This window comes from Corvus moneduloides, chromosome 4 (genome assembly GCF_009650955.1).
Source record: "Corvus moneduloides isolate bCorMon1 chromosome 4, bCorMon1.pri, whole genome shotgun sequence".
Taxonomy (NCBI): Eukaryota; Metazoa; Chordata; class Aves; order Passeriformes; family Corvidae; genus Corvus; species Corvus moneduloides.
In genome coordinates, this window is record NC_045479.1 from 51,920,083 (window position 1) to 51,937,942 (window position 17,860).

The following is a 17,860-nucleotide window of genomic DNA, read 5'->3' on the forward strand; positions in this document are numbered from 1 at the left end:
CCTTGCCCTTTTGCAGAAATATTTAGGTTTGCATATCAAAGCATACCAGCCTTTAGCAGCTTTCTGTTCTAATCTAAGCTGTGCCACTCACTCATTTTGAGCAAGCCCCTTGGCCTCTTCTTTTCCTTCAAGCTCAACATTATTGTATGTGTATAAATATGTGGAAGTACCATGACCTTTCTCCAGGGCATAGGCCAGTCTGCTTCTTTGCACTGTATTTTTCTGCAGTGGCTAAGCTAATAACACCATTCTCTTCATTCAGTGTATAAAAAACCATGTCCTTTGACATTGCTAAATCAGAATCTTCCGCTCCTTTAGCTACATGCATGTGATGGTGATGTATGTGTCAGATATGCATGTAATTATACTTAATTGCAAGGAAGAAAGAGCTTAGCTGTATTTACTCCCCAAATAACTCAAGTATGCATTCTCTTTGAGCTTTGATTAATCTTTTTTTTTCTCCCAGCTTTGATGAGTTTGTGTATCAGAACACTTTTCCTGAATTTCTTTAGTTAAGGCCAGGTTGTTCAGTCAATTTATTTAACAGTTTTTATTTCTCTGACTGTGGAAAACTGGTATTTCCATTTATCAAATCTAGTGATTGCATAACTGACTGTCCAAGCAGACAAGAAATTTATGGGAGAAATAGTGACTTTTGACTGAGGTCTTGTGCAGTTACTTTGTTCACTGATCATGACTCCGTAGGATGAAGACAGGATATAAAGATGTTTCCTAGTCTACGTATTTTAACTCATTTCATCTATATGACTAGTGTTGAAACCTTAAATGGTATTAGTGAACTCCCTGAATTCCTTCCACACAAGAAATAAGAAGAACTCTAGAAACTCATCTCAAACTATAATGAAACAATTACAGCCTAGGTGAAAATGACCACTTCAGATGTATGGGTATAAAATATTACACCTAACATGTACTCTGAAAAAAATTTTTGGCATTTTTTATGAACTGTTTTCAGCTCTATGAAGTTTATACTCATGATATGACTAGGACATACATAACCACTGTCTTCTAGATTAGGGGCTATGAAGTGTCATGGAAAGTATATTTGGCTATGTCAGACAGCATGGAAGAATCAGATTAGTGAGTAAAGCTAATGCTTCTGTATCTGTAAAAGATAGAAGCCTAAGCAGGTCTAAAAGCTGCAAATGTTTTTTGAAATCAACTGATGTATTTGGGAAAGTGGTTTTAGCTTCTCATATGCAAGCCCTTTTTTAGTTCAAACTAGAAGCATCAGCCCTCAGACTGAATCTGGGCTGAAAATACTTTTTTGGAATTTAACTTGGTCATGTCAATTACCTGGAAAGTCTGAGAAATTAACAGGTTTTGGACTATGGGACAGAAAAAAGCAATGACAAGGAAGACAAGGATAAGATCACTGGCCTGGAATGGGAGGAGTGAGAGACAGAAGGAAGGAGGAAAGGAGAGAGACAGTTGGGATTAAGTGCCAGGAAATTAATCCCACTCTTGAGTCTGAACTTTTTTATTTCACTTCTGAAGATCAGTGCAAGGTATTTCATTTAAGGAGCCAAATGCCCCCATGGAAACTCTGTGACTGAAGCCAAACAAACACTCTACAAAATAGAGAGCTTATTTTGAAGAGAGACCTACATAACATCATCTAAAGAAAGAAAATTCATAACTCTACTGAATATTGAAATATGGTCTCAATGTTGAGTTTATGACCTGTTAAAAGTTGCACCATTCACAACTAACATATTCATCAGAGACACCAAAAGAGACTAGTTTTTTCCTTTTTATGTTTTAGTTTACGAAATATTCTATTTCTACATGTCCTTAATCGCTTATGTCTTGTTGCATAGACCATCAGAGCTATATTATTATTGCTGCTGTCAATCCTTTGCTTTTCTTGTTTGCTGAATCAGAGAGATTCCTAAAGGACAGGTTCATAGTCAATAGTTTGTGATGTACACATTGGGAATCTTTTGAAAGGTTCATTCACAAGCATGCACTCATCAAGGGTGCTGACATACAGCCATTAGTTTCATTAGAAACTGCAAACTGTGTAGGCAAAGTGCACATCTGTACTAGACACCTCCAAGATATTTAAGTAGGAGGCCACTCAAACAGATGGAGGTCCTTTCTTAAGGAAAGGGATGTGCAGAGTGCTCTGTATTAGGAAGAGCTTCATAACTGCATTGTTACCTCAGTCTGCTTATTGCAAGGAGCTTGAACAAATGAAAGCTTCATGGTGCTGATGATTAAAAAGCTCAGGCTGCAGCAGAGATAAATCATTGAACCATAGAGTCATTTATGTTGGAAAGGTTCCTCTCATCCTATCACTTATTACGTGGGAGAATGACTCCACCTGGCTACAGCCTCATTTCACTGACTTGTAGAGAGCGATAAGGTCTCCCCTGAGCCTCCCTTTCTCCAGACTAAATACCCCCAGCTCTCTGAGCCACTTCTCATAAGGCTTGTGCTCCAGCCCCTTCCCCAGCTTCATTACCCTTCTCTGGACATGCTCCAGCACCTCAATGTCTTTCATGTAGTGAGAAGCCAAAACTGAACACAAGATTCAAGGTGTGGCCTCACCAGTGCTATGTGCAGGGGGACAATCACTGCCCCAGTCCCGCTGGCCATATTGTAATCTGAGTATTTTTCTCTAATATGATTTCTAAATAATCAGATATAGTTATTATATGTCTCTTAATGCTGTCTGATGTTAATTGCAGTCTACAGATTTGAAATTCATACAGGTCATGCTGTTCCTTTGTGAGCAGGGACCTTGCAGTTGTGGCGTTGTCGCACTCCTCACGTGTTCTCTGACTAAACAAAAGTCTGTCATTTTATAGAGTTAAGACATGTTGCTTCCACCTTAAAACAGGGTTTGGGACCAGGCAAGCAAATAGGAACAGCGGAGAGAAAAAGTGTATTTGACAGATGTTAGCTGTTACTTCCTTGACAAGCAGAAAGAAGGGTGCAAAATAACTTACAACTTGGAAAGCAAACTCCAATAGTGTGTTAAGTGCCTCCTTTGAAGTAGGTCATGAATGTGAATAAAATTAGGGTGGTGTCTAGACACTGCAAGCTCAGAACTACATTTTCCTGCGCACGCAAAGACACACAGATCTGCCAGCTGCTTCTTTCCTTATCTCATTGAGTTAATGCAGAAATCTGTTTTATCACTGGACAGTTTTTTATCGCTGGGCAGTTTACCTTTTCCCATGATTGACCTCAATACTGCTTTCAGAAGCTACTCTTGAAACATCAGTGATGGATGCTTGCACAGAGCAATATTGCCACCTCCCTTCCTTGGCACAGAGAGTGACTTTATGTCCTTCAAAACCCAAACTGCAGTATCCAGGAAGAAGTTGTGTTATGAGAACTTCTAAAGGAAACACTAGGAGGAAAACCAGTGAAAGCTTCAAGAAATGCTAATGGACCTCCAAAAAGGTCTTATCAACCAGAGGGTTGGATTGAAGAGAAGCCTACTCCCTTTTTTTCTACCATGCTACCAAAATTCTACTTGAAAGGAAAAATCTGCAGAGTTCACAATATGGACACCACTGACATGTTGATTAATTGTCACAATTGACTTGTCTTTTTTTCACAGAGATTTTACATACATATATATATATATATATATATGCATATATATCCACTCCCTGGATTTGTTTTTAATTTGCAAACAAAGCAAAACACATAGAAGTTCCATTTTAGGAATTCGTGATAATCTCAGTACAGATATTCCCCTGGAGGCATGCCTTCATTTTTATTTAAATGTTTTTGAACGAAGTCTAACTTTAATCTCAAGTATATGCAAAAAAACCCATCATAGAAGCAGTTAAGAGATATAGTGTGGGTTATTTCATTCTTGGCTATATCCACCCTTCCTTTTCCTAGCAATGCAACTATGTTTTGGAATTTATTTCTTTTTTTTTCTGTTGCTGTGATGTGCTGCCATGTATTATTTGTGTTTTCTGTTATGTTCACTCAGGTAATATTGCTAATGCTGGGAATATGAATGCAGGAGGTTCATCTTTCCACAGAAAATACTGAAATACCATGTGCCCTGGGATACCATATAGAAATTTTTGCAAAATATTTCATTGTTTCTGTTCCTTCCATTCATGTAGAAATATGTCTGCTATTGAATTGACAGGCAACCTTCTCAAGAAAATATGAATCCAAAGCAGAATGTTCCTTCTGACTTCAGGAAGAATCATGGAGGTAAGGGTTCAGAGTAAGATCTTTTATATACAGTACGTTTTTCCTATTTGTATTATTTCTGATAACATGTGGATTTAGATTGCATTGTCTTGCATTCCAACTGAAAAATCTTAGCTTACTCCATATAAAAGACTAATCACTTCTTTATCTTATGTAAGTTGCTACACTGAGCCCATGAGCAGCATTCACAAGCCTAAAGTAAAAATTTCACACTGTAAAGAATAAAAGTACAATGCGTCTCTTATAAGTAAAAGATGGTTCCTTCTCCAATGGGACTGTAATCAGGCTTAGAGTAGAGAATTATTAGCTGTTTCTGTTTATCTTTCAGCATTGCATTATTCCAGTAAGACTGAAGAAAGACGATGCAGTTATGGTAAGTCAAGGTCTTTCTAGATCACGGAGGGGGATGAAGAAAGATTTCTTGAAAATTTTTCTTGGGTTTCTCTACATAACCTCTAAGCGAAGAGAATCTGCAGGCTTTTACTAAAAAAAAAAGGATTTTTCAGTAGCAAGAACATTGATTAAACACTCAGTAAATGGGCTATTATATTAAATAAGCTCAAAACCAAAATTAAACATTGCTGTATGTGCATATTAATGTGAGTATTCCAGCACTCATTGATCCCTTGTCACACTTCAACAGACTTTTGCCCCCCTTTTTCCAATAACCTCAGCATACATTTGTTCTTGTGGAAAAACCTTTAAACTTGTCTGGAGTTTAATCAGCTTTGTTTAAAGCTTTGTCTTCAGCTCAATAATGAAGTATTGAGGAGCTGTTTAAGAGATGAGGAGTTTTTCTAAAATATATGCTTACAGGAATATTTAAAGTATTTTTAAAGATCTGTAAAGATGTAAAATATGTTTTTCTTTGGTGGTAGCAATGTTTTCTGCTGCCTTCCTCATTCCCAAATTATCTGAGGGGCCCATTTGTAAACATGAAGCCATTGCTCCATGGTGGATAGGCTTTGTTACACACTGAGCCTCATGTCCCCTCTGTTGATGATCTCATGCTGCCTCCAGGAACAATTCTTGTGTCAGATAGAGGCCAGAGATACTCGTGGGCTGGCTGATGGGCATCACCATTCTAACTGCATGATATTTTATTTTAAAAATACCTCGATTAATGTTATTTTGAAATTCCTCCTCATTTTTAAGCTAGTAGTAAGAAAACATTTCTAAGTCATACAGGATATGGAGAAGTGTTTATATTCATCTCTCAGGGGTTTTTTAATACCTTCTGTGTGTCTGTGTGTAAGACTCTATTCCCCTACAAATGTAGCCCAAATTCTGTTCTTCCACTGGAATATTTTCCCTTAAATTTTAATCCATGCAAGAGGGTTCTGACATTGCCCTGTTTTGTTTCTCAGAGCAGATGTTTCAAGGTAGAAAAGGTTCACATAAAAGTATTTGCATAATTTTTGACCCTTTTAAGCCACAAGATTTTTCAGATATTATAGTAAAAGAGTTTCCTATGTGGAATATTTTCTGAAGTACCCAGTTTAAAACATGTACTAGTGAATATATGTGTAAAGCAGTTTTGAATGTGTAATTATACTGTAAATCTGAATCCAATAGGCTGGTTAAAATATTTGTCATAAGTAGGTTGCCAACAAATAATTATTCGCATGAGTAATTTGGCAAACACTATGAAATAAAGGACACATTTGAGCAAATAGGATTTGATTGTGGAGATTTCATACACAGGAAAGGAGCTGGAATTTGTTGATATAGGAATTTTAATAAAACATTCTTCCAGCTGTACTGCAAATGACCCCATGGGTCTTGATATCTCCACGTGACTTGTTCTTATGAACAGTAAGAGTATGTCTAACTTATTTTGATTTTTATTGGAAATTACACTTGTGCATAAACCCTGTACACAGCCTGGTACCTAAGTAGGTTATGAATTTTGGCCTACCTCTTCTTTAGGTTTCAGTTAACTAACTAGAGACAGATCTCCCAGACTTAATCCTTCCATTTTCAAAGGCTTACACAGGCTTTGAGTTTTTGACTAGGACTAAAGTGATTGGACACTGAATGTTTAAAATCCCTCCGAGGCCTACAAATTTCTCAAGTGCCATTACAAACTCCATTAAAATTTTGCAGCAGGATTATGAGTCTCTGAGTCACTAGGCATTAAATATCTTGCCACTGTACATGTTATCAATCTGCCAGAAGTTGCATGTAGTTCCAAAATGTTCGTACATTTCATAGTTTTTTTTCTTTGATGCCTTCTTGGAACAGATAAAGATACCCTATCTCATATCAGACAGCTCTTCACCAGTCCACAGCTGGACTTGAATCCTCAGTTTAACCCAAAGATCAGAGAATACTATGCAGAAGTGCCATTCGACATGGTGACAGTGAAAATAGGAGCAGAACCCTCTAACTGTCAGTGCCACGTACACCTCGATGACAAGAAAGGGCCAAGGTACGAGAAAAAAAATATGAGTGTAAAAACTTAATTTTGGAAATATGTCATCATGTTCCACATTTTTTTTTGTTTCCAAAAACCCAGGACACAAATAGATTAGTCATGGGAACGTCAGAGGGAGTTCAATGCTGAGAAACTTGTGTTTATTTTCAGTATCCTGAAGGCAATGGTCTGTATGTTGTTCTCAAGCCATAATTAACTCTAGCTTAATGGAGTGTACAATTGCAGTATCTCACCCATCTTCTGCAGTCACTGACAACATCAAAGCTGGGTGGGAACAGACCATCACTACACTGCACACAGAAGATGACAGAGAATTTGAGCTTTTGTATCCAGGTGTTAATTTTGCACAGTGCCCTAATCTTCTGCCCTGCTGGACTTGGTCTGCTTACATGGGTCAGAGTAGGGCAGCTGTCTTCAAAGGAAGAAGTAAGTTCAAGTTTACTAACTGAGAATAATCCATTTTTGTCATAGTTGTATTATAAGGAATTGTCGTAGAATCATAGAATAAGTCACATTGAAAAAGACCCTTAAGGTCAAGTCCAACTGTTAATCCAGCATTGCCAAGTCCACCACTAAACCACATCCCTAAGCAGCACATCTACACAACTTTTAAATACCTCCAGGCATGGTGACTCACCACTTCCCTGGGCAGCCTGTTCCAATACCTGACAACCGTTTCAGTGAAGACATTCTTCCCAATATCCAACCTAAACCTCCCCTGATGAAACTTAAAGCCATTTCCGTTTGTCCTGTCACTTGGGAGAAGAGACTGACCCCTACCTTGCTACAACCTCCTGTTATCTGCAAACAGACTGAGGGTGCCCTCAATCTCCATGTCCAGATCATTGCCCTGGCCATCCAGCCAGTTTTTTACCCAGCAAAATGTATGTGAATGTAAGGTGTGAGCAGCCAGTTTCTCCAGAAGAATGCTGTGGGAAACAGTGCCAAAGGCTTCATTAAAGTCTAGGTAGGCAACAATCACAGCCTTTCTCTCATCCACTAAGTGGGTCACCTTGTCATCCACAAGAGTCCCAGCTTATCTGATCTCTTAGAGAACTATAAAGCTGAACGATAGAGGAGAGAGCAGAGTCATCACTAAACATCATGTTTGAGCACTGACCCACAATAAACCATGATGTTTAATTGCTACTGTGATCCCTGGCACACTTTTGGCTTTCCCAACCAGCTCTGAGAAAACAGCATGTACCAGGGACAAAACCAATAGGTATTTTGGGTATGGCCTAGTTTTTAATGTTGGGAAGGACAAAAAGTGTTTATTTATCTGGGTCAGGTACCTCAGAACCAGAGAACTGGCCTATTTGCATACTAGCCATTAGTGAGTGGATAAAAGGGAGAACAGGGACAGTGATTTACTTGGGAAGAAAAATTCTTAACTATTTCAGAGGTAACTTTCCTTCATGACATGAAGTGCTTAGCAAACCTAGCATCTTTTGACTGACTGTGAAGCAGATGCTTTGAACTAGAATGTCTGTTACTAACCAGAAAGTCTGTGCAGTTGTTACTGATCTAATGCCCAATATGTTTCCTTGTTTTTTCAATAAAAAAGCAGTCTCAATTTATCTTTTCAAAAGAAACTGTCATTAAATTCTTCCACCCAATATTTTGGTGTTTCAGTGTTAGCTGCCTTGGCAGTCAGCATAGATATATGTGAAAACCTCAAAGATTGCTTCCTTGTAGAATGAAAAAGAATAGCAAGATGGTCTTAGCACTGAAAAGTAAAAGCCCTGCATGTGCAGGTTCTGTGCCTTTCAGCATTTATTTCCCTGCTGAAGGAAGAAGAGCACAACTCAGCTTTTCTCTGGTTTGTCACTCTGAGTAGTTTGACTGGGAATCCATCACATTTGGCTAGTGGACAATTTCAGCAGCTAACTACACTTCTGATTGTATTTATCTCCCTGATGACTTCATCACAAATTTGGGCCTGCTGGGAATTATTGTCCCTAATGATTTCATTCACAGATTTCATGTCAGAATATTTGCCACTGCCACTGCTTTCACTAAGGTTTACTCTCAGTATTTTTTCTTCTTGAAAGAACTACAAATACTTACAAATCTTATTTTACACTGTTTTTATTTAAAATCCCATGTATTTTGTAATACAAAGAAAATGTTAGAAATAGCAACCTCTAGGAGCAAGCGGAATTCAGCAGCCATAGATAAAGGAGTGTAAATCTTTGTGTCTTTAGTGTTTATTCCACTTCTTTCCTATTTTGTCATGCAGCATTGCTAACTATCCCCTTGGCCTTGGATTGAACAAAGTCATCATTCTCTTAACGGATGATTCGCAGCCCAGCCCTGAGGTCGTGAGCAGCTACAAAATCACAATTTATCGAGAGGACCGCCCCAGTCTCCCTTTGTTTGATGACTATATGATGTGTGGGTTTGTGCAGGTATTGTCTCTTCATTTTTTTGCTATACACATTAATAGGAATAGCTGGTTTCTGTTCATTCAGTGGTATAAATTAGGGTACATGAGCCATGTAGAGCCAGTTTTTGTTGAGATTAGAATCTGAGTTCTAAGCACTTTAATTGTATGAAATTGAGCATTTACACAACATTTTGGATATAAAAGGTAAGTCCAGCATAAGTACCTGTTACCATGTATTTGAGAGCTCCAGGTTAATTAATCCTTACCTTGGTCAGCTAAACCTTCTCAAAACTTTTCATAAGTGTCTCTCTCTGACACTGGAGCCATGGAATTCCTTTTACCAGGGAAGATATTTATGATGACAGTCTATTTATCAGTGTTCAAGACAGATGCTGCTACATAATTTATTAATGAAAACTGTTTATTCTAGATCAATAAACACAATAAAAAAGACTCACTCATAATTCCAAAGGAAGGGATTATTGTTGCTTACATCACATTTATCCAAATACAAATTTGAGAATGCATGTAATTTACTCCCAGCAAATAGCAATCCTTAGGAAGGAATGGGTCTGTTGAATGAAAAAAGGACCAGAGTCTGTCCAATAGGGCTTAATAAGGGCTGGGAAAGGGGAGCTCAGACTAAATTAGACACAGAAATGGAAGAAAGGTAATGAAATTAACAGTGTAGATTTCAGTTAGTGAAACTATAATGATAAAAATATTATGCATGAGAGAGAAAACCTGGGACACATGCTGGATCAGAATTACTTGTATTCAAAAGTTTGTCATTTCAACTAAATGTTGGTTGCTACTTGATATGGTGGGCAAAGATAAGCCAGCCAGTTCAAAGAAGGAAGTGACATTGTAAATGGTAATCATGGGCAGTGCTTTTATCTGTGGAATTTTAGGCAGATTAAAAGGATTGGTGGGTTCATTCCAGAGCATCCGGGAGTAATATATTTTGTCACAATTCTACAACCAGGAAGCAGAATTTTCAAAACTATTGTGTTGAAACTGTCATCCATGTTCATGTCAAATATCTAATGCTATCTTTATTTATCTTCTTTATGAAGATCTTAATACATCCTTTAGCAAAACTTGCTTCCTTTCCCTGGTTTCTATGTAGTGCAGAAGAGGTCAGGAGACCAGGATCATAGAAGGCAGAGCATTTTATATGATGGGGCATATCAAGAGGGATTTTGTTTTTCTTGCGGAGATATGAGCACTAGAGCTTAAAACAGGAGCCAAAGAGATTATAAGTGTTGATAGCAAATTCGGTGTTGACAAAAATTATCTCAATCTTCAAATCAGGACTGCCAGAAAAAATGTATGTAGTAGTCATAGTATACTGACTGCTGACCTGAGTACCTGATTATGGTGTTGTCTGGCCCACCACCTAGTCTTTCTCTTCTCTTAGACTTCTCTTACAAGCTCAAAAGGTCAAGGACCGTATTCTTACTATTTGTACTGACTCAACACTACATCTAGTAGTTGCTACAGTAAAATAAAAATAAACACATTTAATACCTGAGATTTCGGTTCAGGTGTACAGCAACCTGCTTGACATCTTAAGTATGACTTAATATGAAAAGGAGAACAGCAGTAAGTTGAACTAGAGTTATATTACTGGAATACACTGGCTGGAATGATGTGAGAAAAGCTCTTTTTGTTTCCTTATTTGGGGCATGTATCTGAGTGTAGGAACAGGAATTCAACCTCAAAAATGTCTTCCCACACCAGAGTTTACACTGTTGTTAATGTTTTATGATAGCATTTATGAGACTGAGTATGAATCTTTGAAGCACTGTGAAGGCAAAGAGATCTAGACTGATAAAAATGAAAAGTGATTTAGAAATTTTTTTTGATTGAGCTTGGTTTTCTGCTCCTCTGTGAATAACTGCTCTCTAATTAATACAGTTGTTCAGAGCTAGGGATGACTTAGGGAGTTCAGAGTAAAAATGAGATGAAAAGCATTCTTGTGGTATCTAATAAGTGCTGTGAAGATACAGTGTGAGATTCTAAAACAAGTTTTAGATATGTTAGAGGCAAACTTATCAGAGAGTGCCTTTAAAAAACAAACAAAGGCTGGAGCTGGAGATAGAAATGGCATTCTAAAACATTTAGAAGCTTGAATTTTTTCCTATTTGCTAGAATAGAATGTGTTGTCTTTTGCTTAGAATTATGTTTTTTTATCAATAGAAAACTCAGGTCTTAAACAACATCATTACATTTTGCTCTTCATACCAGAAAAATTATGCACTCTTGCAGAGTGAGTTGATACACTCCCATCAGTGGCATGAATACTTGTTCTCTTAGTAATGAGACACCTGTTTTAGGAGCAAAAGGATAAATACAGCGTGAACTGATGGAGACTACTTTGGACACTTGACTAGGCACAAGTGGGATCACACACAAGGAGAGCAAGGCCACTGATAGTGGTGTGGTCTTTCTCATAGAAGGCTTCAGTTAAAATTCTAATCCAGCAACTTTTTTTCCCAACTTTCTTTTATGTTTAATCCCAGTAGGATATTCAGGTTTCACTGCAAGATGATACTATAAGGAAGCTTACAATAAAAAGAAAGAGTGTGGGATGTGGTTTCCAGCAGTCTAACAATTCTCATGAAGTTGAATAATCCTGGATTAATTTCAAGGTATTGAGTTGAGAAGTGTGTGGTTCCAAGCCTTGCAAGCCCTAAAAAGGGAAAAAATATTGTCTCCTGTACTTTTTGATACCAGGTATAATATCCCCATTAAAACCAAATTAGTATAGGATAAACTGCCATCTCACAATAGCACCTTCAGCAGATTTCGTTGCCTTCCATTCTGTGTTCCACATTTTGCAGTATTGTTTGGACTGCAAATGGAGAGGTTATTGATTTGTGCTTGAACTTAATTTTGTGCAATTGCTGACAATATTCAAATTAAGTATCCTTGAAAGAAGTGGTGCCATTTCATTATCACCTCTGAAGCTGTGATATGAAGATAGTCAGAATCCAAGGCAGTCAGCAGAAAAAACAGTGAGCTCTTAAGACAGTTATCAGCATCACTGTCAAGTGAAAGATCCCAGACTATGTACATACTAGTGTAAAGGACAAAATATTTTATACATTCTTACACTGCCCATTATCTTTAAAATGCAAACAGATTTATCTATGACTCACTTGAAATGTGTGGATGCTACCTCTTTGATTGTTAATATTTATCTAGTTGCAATCATGGAGAGTAACTGCTGATGTGCTTAGGGAACCTTTTGACCCGGTGGACTTCTGTACCTGTTTGTACCTACAGTGTCCTGTTGCCACATGGCTTGTTTTGTTTGGCTGGTTGGTTGGTTGTTGGTTGGTTGGTTGGTTGTGGGTGGGTTTGGGTTTGGTTTGTTGTTGATGTTGTGTTTTAATAATACAGTTATTTATTTGGGTTTGCATTTATATTGTGAACAATGGACAGCTAATGCTATTTTTATAGCATAGTGTGTTTCATTCTCTGTCATTTTCTTTTGTGCATTTGTACATTTGATTCCAAAATCAGTGCAGTGCAGTGGGCTGATGTTCAGGCTGTCCTATACCTTTCTGATGTCTGAGAGAATGAACTTTCCTGATTTTTGTAGAACATCTTATTCTTATGTACTATTATCTCTTGTATTTTTGCAAATCCTTTTATCATATTCTTTTCCTAGAGCCCAGATAGCTTAAGAAGCCCAAGAGAGCTTATGAGATGAGATGAGATACTGGCATTGCATTGCTGACTGTGTAACACTAAATGGCCACAATGCAGCTGGAATCAAGATGCCAGCAACAACATGTTGATTTCTCTGTCTACTCAACTTCCATTGATCGAAAAGCAATTAAGACCTAAGCCTAGCTTATTAACTGTATTTAACTTTACTATAGACTTTTTGAGGTAGAGATGAAAAAACTCTTTCAAAAGGAAGAAGCCTTAAAAAAAAAAAAAAAAAAAAAAAAAAAGAAGTAATTTCATTCATATCCTCAGGAAGATATGAGAATACTTATTTTTTTTTTTCAGCTCAAGTTACACATTTCCAAAGGAAAATAAAATGGTTTTACTTCATTTTAATCTGTGTGCTGTTGCCATTGCAAAGCTTTTCATACCAGACAGTAGAAGTAAAAACTGTCAGTTATAGGAACGGGTATTAAGTCTTTGCCTAATACTTTCATGCAAAGATTTCTAAGAACCTCACAAATATTAAATAATGTCAAGAAAACCCCCCAACAACTTAGGAGAAAAACAAAGAACTTGTCCTGTAGTAGGACAAGCTGGAAGTACATTAGTCTCTTCTGGATTTCTCATTAGCTTTATTAGATTCAGTGTGACCCTATTACAAACCACCCATCTCTTCTGTCCTAAGGACATTGTGGATGCTGTGAAAGAATCCTAGGTTTTTCAGTGGTTATTGTAGCAGCAACTGACCCTTTTGGCAGTTCTGAGCTTGAGTGTCTTGCTTCAAAAGGCATGGCAAGTGCATATCTGGAACTGAATGTACATTCTAATTATATCAGCAACCAGACTGTATCTTATTTGCAAAGTTAGCTTACTTCCCTTTCAGAGAAAAAAAAAGAATATCCATTATAGGAGCAATCATGCATTGCATTCTTCCACCTTCTCAGATATAGAGCTGGTGAGAATTTTTTTCAGTGGTTTTGAATTTTTCAGAAAAAAACATAAAAATCCCCCAGACTTCAAAAAAATAGTTTGAGTTCTTTTTTGTTATTGTTGTTGTTGTTATTCAGAAGAGGAAGTTTTGATTCAGTGAGGACTATTTGATTTAAAGATTTTAGCATTTGAAATTTGTATTGGTATAACTGTTAGATATTTTGACTATTGTGCAATCCAGAATGCTAACTCATTTCAAGACGGGAGTGGCTGGGACAACCAAAAAGCTCACTCATTCTATTTGAAAGAGCCAAATCTAAATTTTCCTCAGAAACACTGGTGAGAGCACAGTATGACAATCATGTTTTCCAGGAGCAATGCCAACTTAAGCATCCCTTTCCCTGCCTGCAGCTACTCATGAACCAGATGGGAAAACCCTTTTTTTTAAACAAACTAGTTTCTGGGATAAGGTTCTCTTTCTCTCTGTGTCAGCACAAGGGAGTGGGTAAGTGCAGGGGCAGAAATGAGCAGCTGAGCACAGAAGGAGGGTTAGTGGGTGCTGTTTCAGGCAGCTTTTTCTTTCTTCATGAAAGAAATTCACATTGAAATTGGGTTTAAAGCTCTTGCTGGTTTTGAATGAGCAGGAGCTTCATGTTCAAAAATTGTGGAAGTGATTTATGGGTGGAAACACACAAAAAACACTAGAAGTACTTTGCATTGCTATTAATCTATAAATTATTTTGGTTCTGTGTGACTGCAACCCACTTCCCAGGAAAAACAAAGCGAGGCTCGCATAGCCTTGAGGAACAAATATGTAGCAAACTGAGCACATGTTAAATTGTCAGCAGTTCAGGTGAAAACCACAAAATAGAGAGCTAGGAGAGAGAGACTGCCATAAAAAGAAGGTTGAGGTCTTACATCTTCAACTGCTGTATGTCAGCATGGTTCAGTTAATTTCAGGGGAGCAATTCCAGATTATAGAGATTGAGTACCTCTCCTGACAGATTCTTACAGATGAATTCTCTTTCATTATATATGCCAGGCAATGCTTATGAATTCACTTGCATAAAACTGCTGAATTTGTTAGTAATTTTCCTAAACATCTGGGTTAAACAACATCTTAGAATAATCTAAAAAACTGCTTGAAGGTGCTTTAAAGTATTTAAAAATCAAGGGATGTATGATCACCATTCACTGTAAGTATAAACTGAACAAACACCTAAGTTGAATAACACAACTTGGTGCTTCTAAAAAAGTATATTTAAGATGATATAGAAGGGAGAGAGGTATAATAAATATACTTAGCTAATTTTCAAGTAGAGGGTTAATTTGTGTGTGATCTCAGAGAAAACTTTGTAGAGTCAGCATGTTCTGTCTTTGTCAACATCTATACGACTGGGAAGAGAAAGCTTACCACATTTTCTTAATTATACCAAAGATTTCTGTGGCGATTTAAAGCATTGCTCTGTAGATGAGTCAGAGGAACAATTAACCATTGTGATGGATATTCTTTATATTTATGCAGTTCTGTGCTGACCTCCTTTTGGATCTCAGAATCAGGATGTGGCTGCTAGGCTGACATCTTCATCAGTGGCCAGTATCTGCTGCTTTAAGGAAAGCTCTCAAAAATTCAGCAGAGCATAGATCCATCATTTGAAGGAATTAGTATAATGCTCTGGGCTTTCTATAGAAGTCAGGCCCATCTTTCACCTACAAAGTTAACTTCATAGACAGTCTGCACTATCATCTGGTGGTCATGAGTTCCCATCATCAGTGCTCACTGTGAGACATCTGCTGGACTCTGAAGAGGCCACAGAGAGCAAATGGGCACAACTACAGCATAAAATGGGAAGAAACAGCAAAACAATGAGTTTTTGTGTGCTTCTATTTAGGCATCTCGTGCTCTGAGCATGGAATAAAAATTTATCATTTTATTCTCTGTCTCCAGTAGGCTGTGCCTGACTAGGACCATCATCCTACTCTCCAATACTTTGGGGATGCCACATTACAGAGCCCAAACTTTAAGGATCAAGTTCATGTTGGCTCCAGCTGCCCAGAGAAAAGTTTATAGTCTTCCAGTTTACAGTATTTTGCTTAAGCTTTGCTGATTTTATATTAGTTGTGCTTAGTCTTCTCTATGTAGCTAAGTTTCCTGTTAAGCATATGATTCAAGATTAATACCGGATATCCTCCAGGAAATGTTTCCAGAAGTTTCAGGCAGAGACTGAAGAGAGCGGATGTTTCCATGTAGCAGCAGCTACATTTGTCATTATTACGATGCACTGTACTTAGGAAATTGTGTGTGACACAGATCACCGGCAGATAAATTGTCACCAGTGCTTTGAATCCATATGAATACTGAGTCAAAGATTCAACAGTTATAAGCCAATAGTGACTGGGATGACACCAACAAACAAATTTGGTTCATAATCATTAGCCAGAAGAAGTTTTAAGTTGCTATAATAATTAGCCCTTGAGGATTGAGAATTTTATAGGCAGCTTTCTTTCCTTGCTTGGCACTCTTGTGGATAAGAACTTTTTAAGTCAGGAGTGATATCATTCTTCAGCACCACTGAATTTATTGACAGAACTAGAGTTGTTTGTAGCATCTCTTACCTCAGCAGTGGAAAATTTAGTATCTCCTACCATTCTTTTCTTCTTTTATGTGTTTGCAATTTAGCACAGTCTTACTAGGAATATCCCACCCTCCTAGATACTCAGTTACGTGACTCCTGACTTGAATGGAGATTTTGCTATTATGCTGCCACAGAAAAATGTCGTTAGTATATAATTATGTGATGAACAAAACCGTAAAAGATAAAATTCAATCACCTGACAGAGCAATTCCATTCTTTTGTGTGCTCAGGTCATTCTCCCCTTTCATACAATTACTGATGTCATCCCATGAGTGTGCATGACACATGAAAGATAGAGAAGATGAAGAGCTGCCCATAAACTCTCCAAGGAGAAACTCATAATTGCATGACTAAAAAGGTCAGGGAATTAAATTGTGACCTGTATGATTGCAAATGGTGAACAAAATCCCACTGGTGCTATTGGGGTGTATGGTTGGACATTCAGCTGCTCCCTGCTGTGCTGCAGGACAGGGAGATACTGAGGCAGATACAGTGCTGTGGGTGCAGATTCTGTAGATACACTGCTATCTCTGAGCCCATGACAGACTGTTAGTACAGACTGGAAGAGATCCAGGTTTTTCTGATTCCTTGCCTTTAACTAAAGGATTAAAATGTCTTTTTAAATAATAGCAGCAAATCATTGTGGGTGGCTGTGAAAGGAGACAGATGACAGTAAATGCTGGGTAGGCAATTCTGCTCCTGGGAGAACACTGTTCTCTGGAAAAGTTTATCAGAAAACCTATTTTATATAATTTGTGTCAGCTATGTGGTTTTTTGTTTGTGCTAAGTTATCAGGCAATCATCCCACATATTTAGATTTTCAGTTATGTCCTTCTTTGCTCTTATTTTTGATGTTTTTAAGATAATACAGGTCCAGTAACACCACTGGAATCAATTACATTTTGCTAGAGAACTGGTAGCAGTAACTTTTGCAAAAGATTCCTCGTAGCATAGACTTTTTTTCTGCTTATTCTTGCTTCCTCTCTCTGCCCTACACAGTAATTCCTCCATGCATTGCTGCACTGTGGTGCAGTTCAGGCAGAGAGCTACAGCTTGATGGTCCTTTAGGGGAAGGAGGGAGCCACACGCTCGAATCACCTCAGCCTGAGGCCAGCCAAGAGAGAAGGTGTTCGGGGGTTCCTGGCCCAGCCTGACTAGATGAGTTGCTTCCTTCTGGCTGCTCCTACCTACAGAAGGGCACTGCTGGAGCTGGATGCTGGGCAGGCAGAGGCAGATCCTCTTGAGTCGTGCCCTCTGTTGTACTGATGATATTACCTTGTGAAGGCATCTGAGATCTCTGGAGAGGAACAGAAGATGTACTTGAGGACTCTGCCTCCCTCTACCAGCTGTTGTTTTTCCATGATTACACAGGGAACCTAGCTTAGCTGTCTCAATCACCATGCTGGGTCAGGATTTGCGTTCCCTACATTAACTAGGCTAAATTAGCAAGGTAGGGTGAAGCCCATAATTTTTTGATGCTTCCATTTTCAACTATACAATGTCAGGATTTAAAAATTAACTCCTCAGTAAAGCATAAAGCCTTACAGGTCTTTGAATGAACCACGTAAGTAT

The 17,860-nt window shown here is 38.0% G+C and overlaps 1 protein-coding gene across 5 annotated transcripts in view; it reads left to right on the top strand.

Annotated features, from left to right (window-relative positions):
• The window catches only part of CPED1 (cadherin like and PC-esterase domain containing 1), a 142,516-nt gene that overhangs the window by 66,769 nt on the left and 57,887 nt on the right, over positions 1-17,860 (top strand). For all 5 annotated transcript variants that reach the window (XM_032106818.1, XM_032106814.1, XM_032106817.1 and 2 more), the window contains 4 exons: positions 4,145-4,212; positions 4,541-4,585; positions 6,457-6,643; positions 8,892-9,060. In XM_032106818.1, the coding sequence (XP_031962709.1) occupies positions 4,145-4,212; positions 4,541-4,585; positions 6,457-6,643; positions 8,892-9,060 (469 nt within the window). The remainder of the gene's footprint in view (positions 1-4,144; positions 4,213-4,540; positions 4,586-6,456; positions 6,644-8,891; positions 9,061-17,860) is intronic.